The 16,912-nt window shown below is 38.7% G+C and overlaps 1 protein-coding gene across 13 annotated transcripts in view; it reads right to left on the minus strand.

The window, feature by feature from the left end:
• Positions 1 to 16,912, minus strand: part of si:ch211-285f17.1 (sickle tail protein homolog) — a 197,614-nt gene that overhangs the window by 18,574 nt on the left and 162,128 nt on the right. For 12 of the 13 annotated variants that reach the window (XM_047349215.1, XM_047349211.1, XM_047349214.1 and 9 more), the window contains 6 exons: positions 10,585 to 11,402; positions 7,709 to 7,813; positions 7,255 to 7,304; positions 5,211 to 5,350; positions 4,874 to 5,049; positions 7 to 137 (listed from right to left, as the gene is read on the minus strand). In XM_047349215.1, coding sequence (XP_047205171.1) covers positions 7 to 137; positions 4,874 to 5,049; positions 5,211 to 5,350; positions 7,255 to 7,304; positions 7,709 to 7,813; positions 10,585 to 11,402 — 1,420 coding nt within the window. The remainder of the gene's footprint in view (positions 1 to 6; positions 138 to 4,873; positions 5,050 to 5,210; positions 5,351 to 7,254; positions 7,305 to 7,708; positions 7,814 to 10,584; positions 11,403 to 16,912) is intronic. The other variant, XM_047349213.1, reaches the window with a different exon arrangement.

A 16,912-nucleotide genomic window follows, 5' to 3' on the forward strand; every position in this document is an offset into this window, starting at 1 on the left:
TCTTACCTTTAAGGCCTGCCAGAGACTCTCCCACCTTCCTCAGAGTCACTGCTCCCTCCTCCACATCTCTTAAGGTCACCACCCTGGTTGTTGTTGCTGAATCCTTTTGCAGAGACCCTACATATTGCTCCAGCTCGCTGCAGAAATGACAAGAAAGAAAATTATTCAAAGGGTAATAGACACATTCTCCTTTATCCAAACATGAAAACATATGCTTTTTATTAGTAGAAGGGAACATGTACGTTTCTGCTGTTCTCTTCTGCAAGATAAAATAAAATAAATAATTGTGTAGTATACCCGCTTTACAGACACCAGGGGGCAGGGTGCAATAAATGATCCTATTATTCAGATGCAAGAGTAGGAGAGCAGAGGTGACCGTAATGACATGATCCTTAGAAAAGGAAATCGTACATTCTGTCTATAAAATGTTCAGAAGACAGACAATAATCATCTCCCACTTATAAAACCAATTTCCACAATATATTTATTGCTTAGGCTTGATTTTAATGTGTCCAATCCCAAAACCAAAAATGTTGGCTCACTGATTGAGAGCTTGTTTGTGAAAGGGCAACTTCTCACATTGAACACTTTTCACCAAGCCATTCCAGCAGACTCCTAAAGAAAGCCGCCAAATCCGAGGGGAAATGTGCTCAATGATAACATTGTGCGACGAGTTGGTTTGCATGAGAACAGTTGAAATGGTGTTTCATTGTGGTCAGGTAACCTTGAGAAACAACCTTTTATGGAACTCCCCAATGAGAACAGTGACTTGAATGCCCGGCTAAGCCAAGGCCAGTTGGTGAGGGGAGTCATGGAAATTGTAGCTGTTAGAGGGAAAAGAGATTTCTCTTTTGTATCAAGGCTTCGCTATGATGTGCATTTCCCTGTGTCTAAAATGTTCTTTGTCTTATTGCCTTTTGCCTCCTGTCATGTATTGTAATTATTATACTATCAAACCTTTTAAATGTGAAATATTTAAAAATGTGAGACACACCACTACTTTTCAGATTGTGGTAGTTTCAAACCACAGTTTCCCACTCACCCCAAAGCAAACAGTCCTAATTACCACACCTTATTTAAAGTGACAGTAATCATGTTTTGCTAATATATCATTGTCTTGGTACCAAGAATATTAAACACCCAATTCAGTCCTACTGCCAGGTTCTGTTTTTTAAAGAAGCAATAAACTACTATCCCTGGACCTACTGTTCCAAATGTATGTTTGGAAGGCACCCTAAGTGCAGTAAATAATTATAAAATAAATATATACCCATTGAACTTTTTCATATTTTGTCAAATGATAGCCACAAATTTCAAAGGGTTTCATTTTAATTTCTTATGACAGAACAAGACAAAGTATTACATAAATATGAAGTGAATGGGAAATGGTCCATAAAAATCTGTTACGTACAGCATGCATATGTATTCAAGACCCCGAGTCAATATTTAGAGTTTTCCTGCAATTACAGCTGTAAGGCTTTACCGGCTTTGCAAATCTAGAGGCTAAGTATTTGTCAATTTTCTTGCAAAAAGGTTTAGGCCAAGTCAGACTAGATGGAGAGCATATGTGAACAACATTTTTTGGATTTATGTCTGGAATTTGACGGTGAAGATGATTTGATCTGAACCATTCCATTGTTGCTCTGGTTGTACGTTTAGGGTTTTTGTCCTGGTGAAAGGTGAACCCCAGTCACAAATCTTTTATAGCCTCTATCAGATTTTCTCCCAGGATTGTATTCAGCTCCATCTATCTGCCCATCAACTCTGACCAGCTTCCCTGTTCCTGCTGGTGAATAGAAATACATAATTTTCCTTCCGCTCTATGGTTATGCACTACTTTGTGCCAGTCCATTACACCAGTTCCCTGATAAATTACATTAAGGTTTGCAGATGTAACATGACAAAATGTGGAAGAAGATGAGGAGGTATGAATACGTTTGCAAGTCATTCTGCAAATTAAATTCAGCACCGTTTGACCTTGTCTTGTAAACACATCAAAATAAAAAAGGATTTAATTAGGGATCCCTGTTGGCGTGACGAGGCAAGTGAATTAAAATAAGAGCAAGGTAGTCAGTAGTTACACTATTGTTCTAGGCTGCAGCCTCAGAAGCACAGGCAGAGCATGCCTGTATAAACCTGTGAGCTGCAGAGGATTTGGAGGGTGTGGCTTGTCTAAGAGTGGAGGACTGAATAGCTCAGGTGAGCTAAAGAAGACGAAACCTTTTGGGGAATTTCCTTCAAATGGAGCAGAACTTACTGGAGCTGCATGGGTGTGTCTGCTCTCTGCTCGAAGGCTTCTAAAAGCCTTTGATGCAGGGACAACACAGCTTGTGTGTGTTCAATATGTCCCTATTTTGAATTGATATCTACCAAGACGCTTCTAAAAGTTAGGAAAGGTGTATGGTTGCTATTGTGTTGCATCAGCTTCTTTTATAACAAGGTTTGGGAGCTGGAGGTAAAATGTTTGGTTTTTCAGAGTTTCCTTTGTTATGTTTTTAGTGGTTGACCAGACAGCAGCTCAGCTACTTTAGCAACTTGACATTTTTATCAGAGTTGTGCTTTTGCATGTCTGCACAAAGTGGTTTAGGGTTGTCTTGCTGAAAAATCTGTGTTCCTTCAAAAAGACTGTCTGGAAGGTAACATTAACTTCGCCCAGTACGCTAAAGCCCTTCTGTTCCATTCCAAATGCTCATGGATGATTTAGCTCTACCTCTGAGGACGTACTATTAATGACTTCAAAAAGTAATTTAAATGAGTTACATCATGCAAGAAAGAGCTAAAGCCTGCAGAATGCAGAGGTATCTCTAGATGTTATTCATGTTTTAATTGTTCAGCAGAGGATTTTAGCTTTACACCCTAAACGTAGTGATTTCTCTGGCTTCTTGTTTTCTTCATTTTATTAAATGAGAACGTTGATGAAATCCTGCAAACATTTGCAGTTTATTTTTCCTAATATGTTGAAACCAATATTTTCCGACATATTAAATATAGCAACAGCAAGCGACAAGTGACAGTGCCTTAGAAAACTATTCATATGACTTGAAGCTTCCCAACTCCACTAAACTCAGCTCAAACTTTATTTATAAGGCACATTTAAAAGAAAAGGTTGACCAAAGTACTGAACAAATAAAAAGTAAGTACACAGCTGTAGCTTTACGCAAAAAATTAAAACATCACTGTGCAAAATAGAAAGTTGTAAAACTGGCCATAAAATGTATTTACAAACAAATGTTTAAAACACAAAGTCAAAAAGTAGAATTTAGAAAAGTTTAGAAAATTTCCAGGGCCTGGGCAGATCTAATGAGCCATGGCAGGCTGTTCTAGAACCTGTCGCTGTTGCCCAAAGGCTCAGTTGCCTCGGGATTTTAACCTTTGGGAATTCTAGAAGTAGCTGATTTGCTAAGCTAAGCGTCTTGACTAGATTATGAAAGTGCAGCATGTCAGTGCAAACCCACTGAGCACATTTTGCCACATTACAACCAGAAACGTCAATGTATTTTAATTGGATTTTATGTGACCAACACCAAGTAGTTGATAACTGTAAAGAGAAACGAAATTGAGACATGCTTTTAAATAAAACATAATCTGAACACTGTTGTGTGCATTTATATTCAGTCTCCCCGAGTCAATACTTTTGGGGCATATCTTGATGGAAACATCAGTTTTCATGTCTTGCCACAGATTATTAATTAGATTTACATTAGGGTCATTCTAACACATGAATACTATTGAATTTAAACCAGCTCTCTCCAAATGTTTTCAATGTGGGTCAAAAATGCCAAGTTGAAAGAACTCAGGGACTATAATTTTTTTTTTTTATGTAAAAAAGCAAATATATATTCATATATATATTCATTATGAATTATTATCTTGAATTATTATCTTTATATTTGCTCAGCAACAAATTAACAATGCAATATTTTGATTAAACAAAATAGTGGGACCTTTGAAGACAAGTTTAAATCACTGTAGATCCAAAAAAAGGGTGTCGGATGTTTGTCATTTTTCTATTTTGTTTCGTTTTTTTTTACTATTCTCTGCAACAACGACAATTTTCTTTGAAACCTTTGCTGTATGTAGCTAATTTTGATAAATGGCTGTGTCCAAATCTGTTTTTTAAGTAAAAAGTCGCTTGAGGTATGTGGCCCTACTTATTGTAAAGTTACAATAAAAGCAAAATAAAAACATGGCTAATAAAAGAAAAGTAGCTTGTGTTGTACCAAATATTTTCCATTTAAGGAGAAAGTAGATGCGGGCGGCACTTTGGACACCCAACAAAACTCCTTTGTAACTTCCCCACAGCTTCAGCCTAATGCTGAGTTACAATGGGCCTCTTGGTTTCTTCTCAGATTAATGGTCTCCTTGCCAGGTGTGTCAGTTCAGGTGGACAGGTGGACCCTGTTTACTACTCAGGTGACTTGATTGAATTGGATTTTACTTAGGGGTATAAGAGTAAAGTAGGATGAATATAAATGCAGCCACAATTTTCAGATTTTTGTTTAATATCACAATTATGTGCTGGTCTATCACATTAAATGGCAATAAAATACACTGAAGTTTCTAGTTGTAACGTGATGAAATTATTATTATTATTACTATTACTGCTCTGCTAAATATGACTACATATTAATGAGATCAAGAGGTGTGAAAACCTTTGCAAGGCACTGTTTTGGTAAAATCAGATTCATAAAAATTGAGGAAAAAGAATAAAAAATCGTCAAAATTTGACACATTGTTATATTTTCAGTTACTTGAATAAGTAAATTATGTTTAAATGTTTTTATTTTGATAAATCCTAATGCACCATAAATAATATCTTAACCTTTTCAGGAATTAAAATGTATTTTTATTTATTTAAAATTTTTAATCTTACCTTAGCTGCATGAGGACGCGCTCCTCAAGACCCAAGTATTTGTGTCTGTCCTCCTCTACAAGAGCTCTCTGCCTCTGGACAGGGTCTTCCAACCGCTGCATGGCCTCTGTGAGTTTAATACTAATTTCCTGCTCTGCCCGCTTCAGCTGCACCCGTAAAACCTCCTGGTTCTGAACCTGGAGGGGATGTACACAGTTGAAACACAATATGAGAGGACACCAGAGATTAGCAAACCAGTGTAGAACTTTTAAGATGCATGTAGGCTCAGATGTGTGCAAACAAGTCTGAAAAATAACCAAAACAGTAAAAATCATGTAAAAGGAGATGAAGTTCTTGCCTGCAGCTGTCTCGTCTGATGGAGTTGTATCCTGAGGTCAGAAACATTCTTCCTGAACTGCAGGAGATTCACTTTCAGTGGAGATAAGTTCTTGTCTGGTGGGGCTGAATTGGGTTTAGGAGCCATAATAGAAGATCCACCTGGGGCAAGAAAAAAAAAACAAAAACGTTTCATAAACATTGTTGGGATTTCCAGGAAAGCTTTACGCCTCTAAAATGAGCACAGATGCACAAATATATTACACCACCTGTAAGTTCATGAAATTGTTTTCAATATGTTCTCAGAGATAAAAGCGAGGCTGCAAGTTAGCTAATATTTGTCGACTGAGACCTGTGGAAAAGATGGGTAAAAAGTCCTGAAATGGATTCCACTTATAAGGCAGTAGAATAATTTCATACACAAAAAACAAAATCTAAATTTTTAATTTATGCACTGAGTGGTGGAAAAAAATCCCAGGTAAAGATATAGATTTTTAAAGTGAAATTATGGTTACGGCACTTACTAGCACCCCTGCTTCTAACACTTTGTACAACCCCCTTTTGCCTGGCTGGAGCCACATGGCTGGAGCATACGGAGAGAATGATCTTTAACTACTACTCTTTGCACAATTTTTGTAGATCATTTAGAGTTCTACATACTTTCTTTTCAGCTCAACCTGAGAGGTATTTTACTAGATTTAGGTCTGGAGAATAGCTGGTTTTGTTGTCGAGTGACTGCTAATTTGACCAGAGATTTTTAATTTGAATATTGCAAATACAATAAAGATAAATGTAGGTATTTAGTATGCAAATTAGCAAAAAATAATCCATAATGGGGCATAACTTCAATCACTAGATGGTGGCGAAGTGCCAGTAACATGGTCCTTGGTCTGTGTGGAATTGCTTCTAAAGGCACTAGTGGGTTATATATATCACCTTGGCTGCATTCAGACTAAAATCAGTGACGACTGTGGAAGCCACCAATGACAATGGTATATAATGGAGCTAAGGCCCAACATAGCAGGAGAGAATAGTCTAATCTGATATACTGACAGGCATAATGGGCTGGAAGTTACAAAAATACAGGTTTTTTATTCTTCCCGGCAACACTTTATTAGGGGTAAGGTAGTTGCAAAGATTGATTGACTGATGATTGATTGACTGATTCTGAACAGCCATATTTAGACTAAATAATCCCTTCAAACTTTCTTGCATCACATATGATAAGTAGTCCACCTTGACGATATTGGATTTTAAACAAATCAACCTTTCTTTCCTTTTAATTAAAAACAGAATAATAACTTCAAAACATAAAGTGAAAGAAACACTTCTTTCCACAAGCAATCCATTAACTTCAATAGGAGAAGCAGACTTGGAGGATGTAAAACAAACAAACTTTAATCTGTTTAATCCAGAAGCTCTTTCATGTATACACCTTACAGATGTCCTGACCTGAAATACAAGTTACAATTCAAACTCCTGCTTTTGTTTGAGCCTTCAAGTCATAACACCCATCTAAAACGGACACATACAGTAATGTGTTGTATAACTGACATACTGTTATGTTGATTCACATAACAGACTGTAACTGTTAAAGATATTTAGAACAGAAGGCCACACAGGAAGGTTTTTGTCTAAGGATGAACTTTTCAAGCACAACCAATGCCATGTTTTGCTCTGCCACTGGCAGTGGAGATTATGAATGTTTTCTTCAACTCAGATTGAGTGGCGGGGAGCTGCAGAGAACAGATTGGATCACTGAGTCCTCTTGGCAAGCTTAGAAACTAATAGCATCTTGTTTTAAGTAATGCTTTAAGGGTTTGGGTGAGCTCTGGTGATTCCTGCCTCTTAGCTCAAGTTAAACTGGATGTATTGTGAGGAAATATGAGCTGATGACAAGCAAAAGAAGCCTGACTTTGTTTGTTTTTTCACTCTCCTCCACTCTGCTCATTGCGGCCTGATGACAGACGCTGACTTGTGGGCTTGTCTGCACAAGATATTTTGGGATTATAAGCTAAAAAGAGTTAGAGAAAAATAAGGTTGAAGGGAATTACAGTAATACTAACCTGAAATAGGTGCACTGTGGGCTGGAGATGGAGTCTTTGGTGTTCTCTCACTGCATGCAGAAAAACCCATTAGAGCAGGATTGTGATACCAAAAGCTTTTGAGATTTCAGGTTTAAAGGATAATATTAGTAATGATGAAGACATTAAAGTATGACAAGTTAAACCAGAGGGTAAAGTAGTGTTAATGATGTTAAGCTTCATGTCATAGCATAGAAACATACAAATTCACTGCAGTCACTAATTGTCAAGTACACATTAAAACAGAAGATCATAATGCAAAGAATCTAAATGCAGCCAGGTAAAACCATAAACAAAGCCAGTACAAGGAGATCACATGACTTTAAAATCAGTCTAATCTGTTTGATTTTTCATTATTTAGTCAAATCCTTTATCCTTCCTTGCAATTATTTTATTTTTCTCTTGGATCTTACCCTCTCATAATGGGCTCGCTTACCTTTGAGACTCCTTGTTGCCACCAGAGTTTGGGGCCTTTAAAAGTACATGATGAACAAGACCAGTCAAGCTGTTAATCTGTTGCTCCATAAACTTCATTCGCTCTCTGCAGAAATATTAGAAAATGCTACTGATATTAACACAAATAGCTCACTATGAATGCTCTTAACAGAATCATTTGCTGCTATTTTTATTTTTGCTTACTGAAAATGTACTCAGCATTATTTGTTTTTAAAACTGATTTGCAAAAATTCTGAGTAGATATTACTGCTTGAATAATTATATATATTTTTCCACATATAACTAAGTTATTGTGTGATAGTAAATTAAATTTGACATTGTCTTGTTTCTGCTTTTGGTGAACGTGAGTCACTATGGAAACAAATTCAAATACTAGAAGCATGGGGGAAATTCTTGAAGAAACATTTACAGAGATTCCAATTTGTATTTTTTTAAAATTATTTTAGATTAAAATAGAATGTTTATCTCAGTGCTGCCGTTTGATTGGCCAGCAGTCTCTCCAGGGTTAACCTCCACTTTTCTCAAAGTGACTGCTGGGATAGGCATCTATGACCTTAAACAGGTTAATACCTGATAGATGAATGGATGTATTTTGAATGAATATAATCAAAACAATGACTTTTAAAAATACTAAGAAATCTAACAAATAGAAACAGTTCATGAAGCTAATGGCACAAAAAATGTCTTTTTCTGTAAGCTTTGGCCATTTAAATTCCTTTATGTGAAATTAGTTATTTCATGAATGAGATTAGCAAAACATTTGATTATTGTGATGGCAATCCCTAATCTAAAACTTCTAAAAATTTATTTTTTACATGTATTTTTACTAAATTGTGTCGAAGAGAAAATAATTGCCTGAGTGTAGCTAAAGATAGTTGATAAAGTATTCCAGACTTATTCCAGAAATTTGTTTTACAGTCTTGTTTTTAGTAGTATATTTGTCTGTCAAAGCTAAAGATATAACACTAATTGATCATAAAATCTTAAGGGGCTATAATCTAGCTGATAAAGTAGAAGGTTTAATTTTTAGAAACTGGATTTTATTTGTTCTAATATCTTGAATCAACATTGAGGGAGCTTATTTGTGACACACAGAGGGAATGATCTGTAACCTGACACTGCTGTGGCAAAAATGGAATTTTTACGGTTTTTCACCGACACATGTCCAGTTCAGGGTGTAACTCTGCCTTTAACTCAATGACCATGGGAGCTAGGCACTGGCTAATCCCAAATGGATAAGTGGTAATAGACAAGAAATAAATTTATGGATTTTATCATGACTAGAATTGAATTTTAATTAAATCTGAAACTCAAAAAACACATTTTAATTGTTGTTAATTATAGCTGTTAGAATATAAACAAAATCAACCACAATAATCCTTAAAAACTACAATTATTGCGTTTGAAAAATTAATATATTTTGCCTATTATTAGGCATAGTTTTAAATTAAAATTTTGCACTGGAATGTATAAATGAGACTATTTAGTTAGATCAGTACTGGCTCACATAGAACAGTGGCATTTCAGATGTTATGTTACGCTTTTTCAAAGGCCACGCGTTAAGGAAGCAAAACAGAAAGAAAAACATAGCATTTGATAGACATTTTCCCCATGATTCTAATACTTAGGATTTATGCAAATATATATATATACAGTATATGTATATGTATTGCATTTAATAAATACAATGAATGCAAAACGACTGAAATAAATTCAAAAATGCTCAGTTACTACAGCATAACTTAATTTCCTGTCCAAAAGCTATAAGCTGAACAGGTGGCACTATGGAAGAAAAGAGCCCAAAGATTGTCAAACAGGGTAAAAACACAAATTGTTTTACTCTTTAAAAAAAAAAAAAAGAACGTATGGTTGCTATCAAAAATAAAATGAAAACGGAAACTGAAAACTGAAAATAATACGTCATAAAGAAACCCAAAACACCAGAGGAAGCAATACAAAATCATACAATAAGACTGTTTGGTAAGGAAAGTGCTTAGAAAGGTGAGCAACCTTTGTCTTCTGCTCCAAATGTTTATCTTAAAGGAGAATGTGGGGCAATTTAAGGACACAGGGCGGATTGTGGTTATGGCTGCTTCGGACAATACATGGACACAAAGTCAAGTACTAACTCTAGTCTTGCACAGAATATCACACAAAAATATATTTGATGGCAGCTGAGTGGGAGTCTGTTTTAAAGGTTAACTTCAGTACCTTCCTACTGAATTCCCCTACTCTTTTTAAATATCCTCAGTGCCTTCTCATAAAGGTTTTAAAGTGTCTCAAGTGGTCATCTCTGATCTTTTGAACTGACATTGTGAGTTAATTTACTTATTAGGCCCGGTGAATGTTTTCCTAGGTTTTGCATATGCACATGGTTCTTGTAGACACCATGAAAGCAAAGATGCCTCTTGAACGTTCATCGGTGTTCACGTACTTTAACATGGAGCAGAAAAACCAAACACAGGCAGTAAAATAACTTTGTAGACCTAGCTGAGTGATTGTTGATGGAATGATGTTCACAAAGGAAATATTTTACCTTTGAGAGACTATCTTGTTTCATTGTTAGCATTGGGAACATTAACTTCAGACTTTACAGATGTTTGTATACACAAATGGATTAGCCTGCTCAAACTTAATTTACAGACCTTGAAGCTGAAAAACAGTGAGAAGACAGGTTATACTTGGCTTTAGTTGTGGATGATAAATTAGAGACATGGCCAGGCACAGAAACTCAGCAGCATATGGTGAAAGTAAAACTGTGATGCAGAATTAGTCCGTGCTCTCATGCAATGCTTCAGTTCTAATATTAACAATCCCATGCCAAATCTCTGCAACATCTAACCTCTGGTTGCTTACCGTGTCTCCTGGTCACCTGGAGCCGGACTGGGCCCTTGAGAGTGACCCTGAGGCTCTGGGGCCACAGGAGATCCCATGCTGTTTCTGGGCTTAGTGCCTGCAACTTCCTCCTTCCTGATGGACTGGCGCACTGGTGAGCCTCTCTCCAGGGCAATACCATGAGGGGGAACAGCATGAGGTGGAACACCATGAGGGGGGATGCTGTGGATATCAATCATCCGTACCTCAGTCATCCTGTGAGGGGATGGAGGAGGAGTCTTGGAACCCAAAGTAGGCAGTTGGCTGTTCCGGGACTTCTGCCTGTACAGAGGAGGGTGATCCATAGTGTCTGTAGGACTGGGCCCACCATAAGAGCTTGTAGAGCGGATGGAGGCACGGTGAAATCCCCCCATGCCATGTTCTGGACCATCAAGTCCTGGGTTGGAGTGTGGCCCATGACCTGCAACCATGCCTATTCGCGCCTCTTGGAGCAGATATGGATCTGCATACAACCCCTCATTCCCTCTGGTTAGAGTGTGGCTTTTCCCGCCCAAGTCTTGATCTGGCTTTACGTCCCGTCTTTCCAATATAGCGCTGGGACAAGGAGAGATGGAGCGAGCAGAAGGATTGACGTTAGACATCCGGTCCCTTGGAATGGTGGCGTTCCCAGGAACGGAGTTCTGTCGTTGGCCAAATGGGATTCGGGAGGGAGATGGTGGCATGGAGTGCGGACTAGATGGGAGTGCTCCCTGCAGGGGATGCTGTGATGGAGGACCCATAGGTGGATGTCTAAGTGGGTGCTGACCATCACGGGAGGCATGTACCATCTCGGTGTGCATCTGGAAAAGTCCCAAAAGTAAACATTATTATTGTTTCATCTAAATGATTCCTCAGAAGACCTTTCAAATACAATGGTTCCCTTACATATAACATTACTATTATCAGAGTTTTACCACTTGAGGCTTTTTGTTTTTGTTTGAAGTTTTATTCTTGTTCCTTAAAGACCTGGAGAGTAAGTAATTTATCCAGTAAGAGCAAACCATCTGAGTGTTGTGTGAATGGTTTAGTGGTAGAATAGTATTAATAATTGTCCATCAAAAGATTAGCGTTCTAATACTGAAGGACCTGGAAGAGTATTTTTGATCCATGGCAGTGGCAATGGTTAGCACATGTATTTTGTATTTTCATGTTTGTATTTGTAGAAAGGCACTTATGTTACTAGCCTAGGCCTATCTAGGCCTTTGTCTATGTCTTTGGCTTTTAGTTAAGCATAGCATAGCGTGGCCTACGTCTTTAGTCACAAGACTCTACTAGCATTGGGTTTTGCATTTGCCCTTGGCTACTAGCTCAGCCTAGGCTCTCTCTTGAATGCTAATGTTAGTCGTTTGTTCCACTCAATGATATTACCTTACTGTTAGGGTTTTTAATATTTTTATATTGTTTATCACTTGTGTCTGCTCTAAGTGCTTTCTTCCCCCACATGCCATAGACAAAGAGATAAGAGAGAAGGGTGAGTTTTGCTATTATCAGCAACATCTAGGGACTGGCACCAATCCTCACTCCTTTCTCTCTGCTTAAAATCAAGACACATGAACCCTAACCTTTCACACACACACACACCTTGAATGTTGTTTGAACTGTGTGTGACCAAGCATGTATAAATAAAGAGGGAGGAGTGTTAATACTTTGTAGATTTGCACTGCAAAGTGTGAGCTACCCTTGCCACAAGTAAAACTGACTCTGTGTCGTTCCTTACCTCTGAGTTGATTAAATAATACCTATCATTAATTTGGTCCTTCGAGCCGGAGATTATAAGAACTAAACTGATTTTATCTTTCTTTGCAGTGACTGGCGGATCTCCGGGAACAGCCTGACGTCGAGTTAAGCTCTGCCGCACAGCCGCACCTAGGCCTGGTGACTGAAAGTCCCGGTGTGTGACATTCGCATCTGGCCGGTGGATTATTGTCTTGCTCGGCGCCGGGTGACTCTGGAGGTCCGACAGAGTCACCTAGAAGTCAACTCCAAGGTGAGATAGTTTTAAAATACAATACATGAGATAAGAGTAAGCGCTATATAAATGAAAGAAGAAAAGTACTTTAAAGTCGTTTGGTAGTGTGTCGCCGGTCAAGGACACTGCATTGGAAAGGTTTTATTTCGCCGCAAAGAAATAGTGATAAATTTAGGTAGTTATCTCGCCGTAAAGTGATTAAAAACGACTAGGCGCCGTAAAGTGAACTGGATAATTTGGTTGGTAACATTCCGCCGGAAGGGAAATAAATTAAGTGTTGAATAATAAAGAGAGCTCATAAGCTAAGCTAGGTCGAACATACATATTGCTGAAGGGACATAAATATGTTAAAATACTAACTGTGTGAGTGCTGTTTTGTGTGTTTGGAAGACTAAGCATTTTGGAAGAATCTTAGTATGATTCTGCTGGTCTTGTGTTTTCTTTTGCCCAGAATGGAAAGACGTATTGGTGATTCTTGGAGATAAAGGTCGGGTTTAATCCCAGAAAATTAACACCGCTGCGAATTAGTCGCAGTAGAAGGGCGTGTTAATGTGCACTCCTTGAATTTTATGCCAGTGAATTTCTATTTGGGACATTTATAGTATTGTGAACTAAAATTAAACATCATGGGGAAGAAACAAAGTAAATTAATTAACTTAGAAGGGTATGTAAAGTTTATGGAGAATTATGTAGAAGGAGCAGGTATGATCTGTCATAGATGGAATAAAAAACATGGTTTCTTGGGTAAACTAAATATTAACGATATCTTAAAACTACAAGGAGATTTAAAATTAAAAATACTGAAAACCAAGAAACCAACTAAAAAGGAACAGAGAAAGGTTGAGTATAAATTCTCAGACAAATGGCTGGAACAAAGTAAGTTAAGAATCATGCAGAGGCGAAATAAGGAGGAGAAGCGACAGGAGAAGCTGACAGCTGTAGTCTTGGTGCGCCCACATGAGGAAACAGTGGTCGCATCCAGACAGCAAGGTGTTCGGCCCCCTGCCATGCAGGAAGCAGGACAGGAGGCTGGAGCACAACACATTGGAGGAGAGATAGAAGGAGCTGTAGCAGTTCCTACAACTCCTATAAGTAAGCAAGAAAAATTAAGCAATCCTTCTAAAACAGAAGAACAGAGCTCTTCTAGTGAGCCCTGGTCTCCTAATTCCTGGTGGGACACAGGAGTGCGAACTAGGAGTAAAGATAAGAAAACAATTTCTAGCATGTACCCAGGCGAAGCCTTAATGGCTCACGAACAGAAATTTCATCCATCTGGAATAAATTTAGAGGGAGACACATTTCCTCTAGTTCAGGTAGCAAATCCAAACATAGGTGACGCTAATCACCGACAGCCACCAACTATTCTAGTATATAGACCATTGACACAGGAAGACAGAACTGCTGCTTTGAAAGGTATCCCACAGATACAAGAAGGCATGGAAGAATTTCTAGACGCTATTACAGAACTCAGAGGAAGCTTTCATCTTAATGGCAGAGAGATGCTCCAGTGTTTTACCCAGCTGTTTGGCCACCGCTGTGCAGAGTAGCAGGAGGTTTCACTGGATGCGATGATAATGGTGACATATTAGCACATAATTCACTAGATTTAAGGGACACCTTACGCTTACTCTTTGAAATAATTCGAAGAGTTTATATACAGACAGCAGATTATGGTAAAATCTCACAATGCAAACAGAAGGAGGAAGAAGACCCACAAGATTTCTTGGATAGGATGAGACGTGTTTTTAGAGCAAACTCTGCTATACCATATGATGAAGCAGAGGCAGGAGCCTATCAGCAACAGTTGAAGAGAGCCTTTTTGCAAGGCCTTAAAATTGAACTCAGACGGTATACAGACAAACACTGGGTTCATCAAAATACAGGAACTGTTACACAAGCTTTGGAATACGCGCAGCACGCTCATAAAACACAGCAAGATAGGAAGACAGATACATTTGGAATGCAAGACAGTTTAATGGCTTTGCATCGCTCAGGGGCAAGCGGGCAAAGAGGACGGAGGGGATTTAGAGGTCACAGAGGAGGAGGAGGAGGGGGGCCACGGCACAGTTACACACAGAGCAATGTGTGTCTGAGGTGTGGAAAAATAGGCCATTATGCTAGAGAATGTAGGACAATTTTACAAAACCCTGGCGCAAGAGATGACAATTGCTGGATTTGCAATGAGCCAGGACATTTTGCGAGAGAATGTAATGAAAAGCGGGTGTATAACCCCAATTCTACCCAGAATTGACAATTACAGCCACAGCCCCCACCTCCTCCCCCACTAGCAGAGAGAAACAGTAGTGAAATGGAGGAAATTGATATACAAGCAGCATTGGAACTTATAGCACTGAATAGGACGCAGGATTTGCCATATAAAAACATAATAATAAATGGCAAAGCGTATAGCTGTTTGTGTGATACAGGGGCATGTAGAACTGTGCTAACTAAACCTCCACCCGGAGTAAAATATTCTAACACCGCAGTGCATGTTAGATCAGCAGCTGGCACATCAGAGGTACATTACCTAAGTGCACCAGTAACAATAATAGAACCTGAGACAAAACTTACTTGTCAGGCTCCTGTTCTGATAAGTCAAAAATGCCCAGTAAACCTGTTGGGAAGAGATCTTATGCAAAAGTTGCATATAAATATAGTATCAACAGAAACAGGTATGAAAGCTGTAGTAGAAGAAGATGCCCTAGTCCTGAATGAACTCTCACAGCCACATTATTACTGGTCCCTCGATCTAGGCCCCACACCAACAGCTCGAAAACTACTGAGGAGAACCAGAGAAAAACAAAGCTCCAAAGAGGCATAGTACATGCCAGGTACTGAGCTCCATGTAACCATGAGATATAAAAATACTGCAGGGCCAGATCATCAGTATGATACTGTTTTTCACAGAGAAAATAATCAGACTGTTACCATACAGCACCTGTATGTTGACCCCAAAACAGGGAAATCCTCCACCTCAATCATACTGTCAGGAAGACAGCTTCAACAGTTTAAAGGCAGTACACCTCATCTGTCATTAACTAAACCTGTGGGGGGTCAGTGGAAAGAATTAGAAAACTTTATACAGCGTGCTGAAAGAGGGAGATATGAGGCATTAACAAGCTCTGACTGGAAAGTAGATCCTAACACAGGAATCTGGAAACTCACTCTAGGGTGGATAGTCAAAGTTCATCCAAAGACACATTTGGATGAGGCAAAGTGACAAATACAGGGCCTAGCTGAAAGCAAAGAGAGCAACAGGCACCCTGCCTTAGCTGCTGTCCCACCTGAACTGTGGTCCCAATCATCAACTGATGTAGGACTTATAAAGGGGTTTCCACCATGTAAGGTTAAATTAATATCTGAAGAACGGCCAGTAGTTCGCCAGTACCCCTTAAAGCCAGAAGCTGAAGAGGGTATTGAGCCAGTAATACAAGATATGTTGAAGTCAGGAATATTAAGGGAAGCACCTGATGCTACATGCAACACACCTATCTTTCCAGTGCAGAAAGCCAGCACAGGAAAGTGGAGGATGGTTCAGGATTTTAGACCGATAAATAAAATAGTGTGACATGCGAGTCCAGACGTTCCAAATCCACATACATTACTGCATTCATTAACTCCAGATAAAAAATATTTCACAGTGGTAGATCTTAGCAATGCTTTCTTTACAGTACCACTGCATGAAGAGTCACAGCATTTATTTGGCTTTCAATTTAAAAGGGAAAAAATACACTTACACCAGACTACCACAAGGCTTCAGTGAAAGTCCACATGTATATACACAAGCCTTACGATACTCTATGAGCACCTGTGAGGTGCCTGAATATAGTCAAGTCCTGTTGTATGTAGATGATATTCTTATAGCTTCAGACACTCAACAACACTGTGAGGAAGCTACCATAACAGTTTTGAAACATCTCTACCAGACGGGGCACAAAGCCTCTAGGGATAAACTGCAGTTTTGCAAGGAGAAAGTGATTTATTTGGGACATATGTTATCACAACATGGTCGTTCCCTCCTAAGTAGTAGAAAAACAGCCATACAGGAAGCCCCAAAACCACGAACTAAACAACAAATGATGTCCTTTCTGGGACTGTGTAACTTTTGCAGAGAATGGATACCAGACTATGCAGCCATTGTACAACCTTTGCAATCTATGATCTAAGGCAAAGACATGACATTAAAAGACAAAATCATATGGACTAAGGAAGGAGAAGTAGCATTCACAGAGCTAAAAAATCTGCTTCAAACAACAGTCACCTTAGCTCTGCCAGATTATAGCCAGCCTTTCACACTTTGTGTAGATGCATGTAAGGGTTATATGAAAGCTGTATTAACCC

The sequence above is a fragment of the Girardinichthys multiradiatus genome, chromosome 21 (genome assembly GCF_021462225.1).
Source record: "Girardinichthys multiradiatus isolate DD_20200921_A chromosome 21, DD_fGirMul_XY1, whole genome shotgun sequence".
Taxonomy (NCBI): Eukaryota; Metazoa; Chordata; class Actinopteri; order Cyprinodontiformes; family Goodeidae; genus Girardinichthys; species Girardinichthys multiradiatus.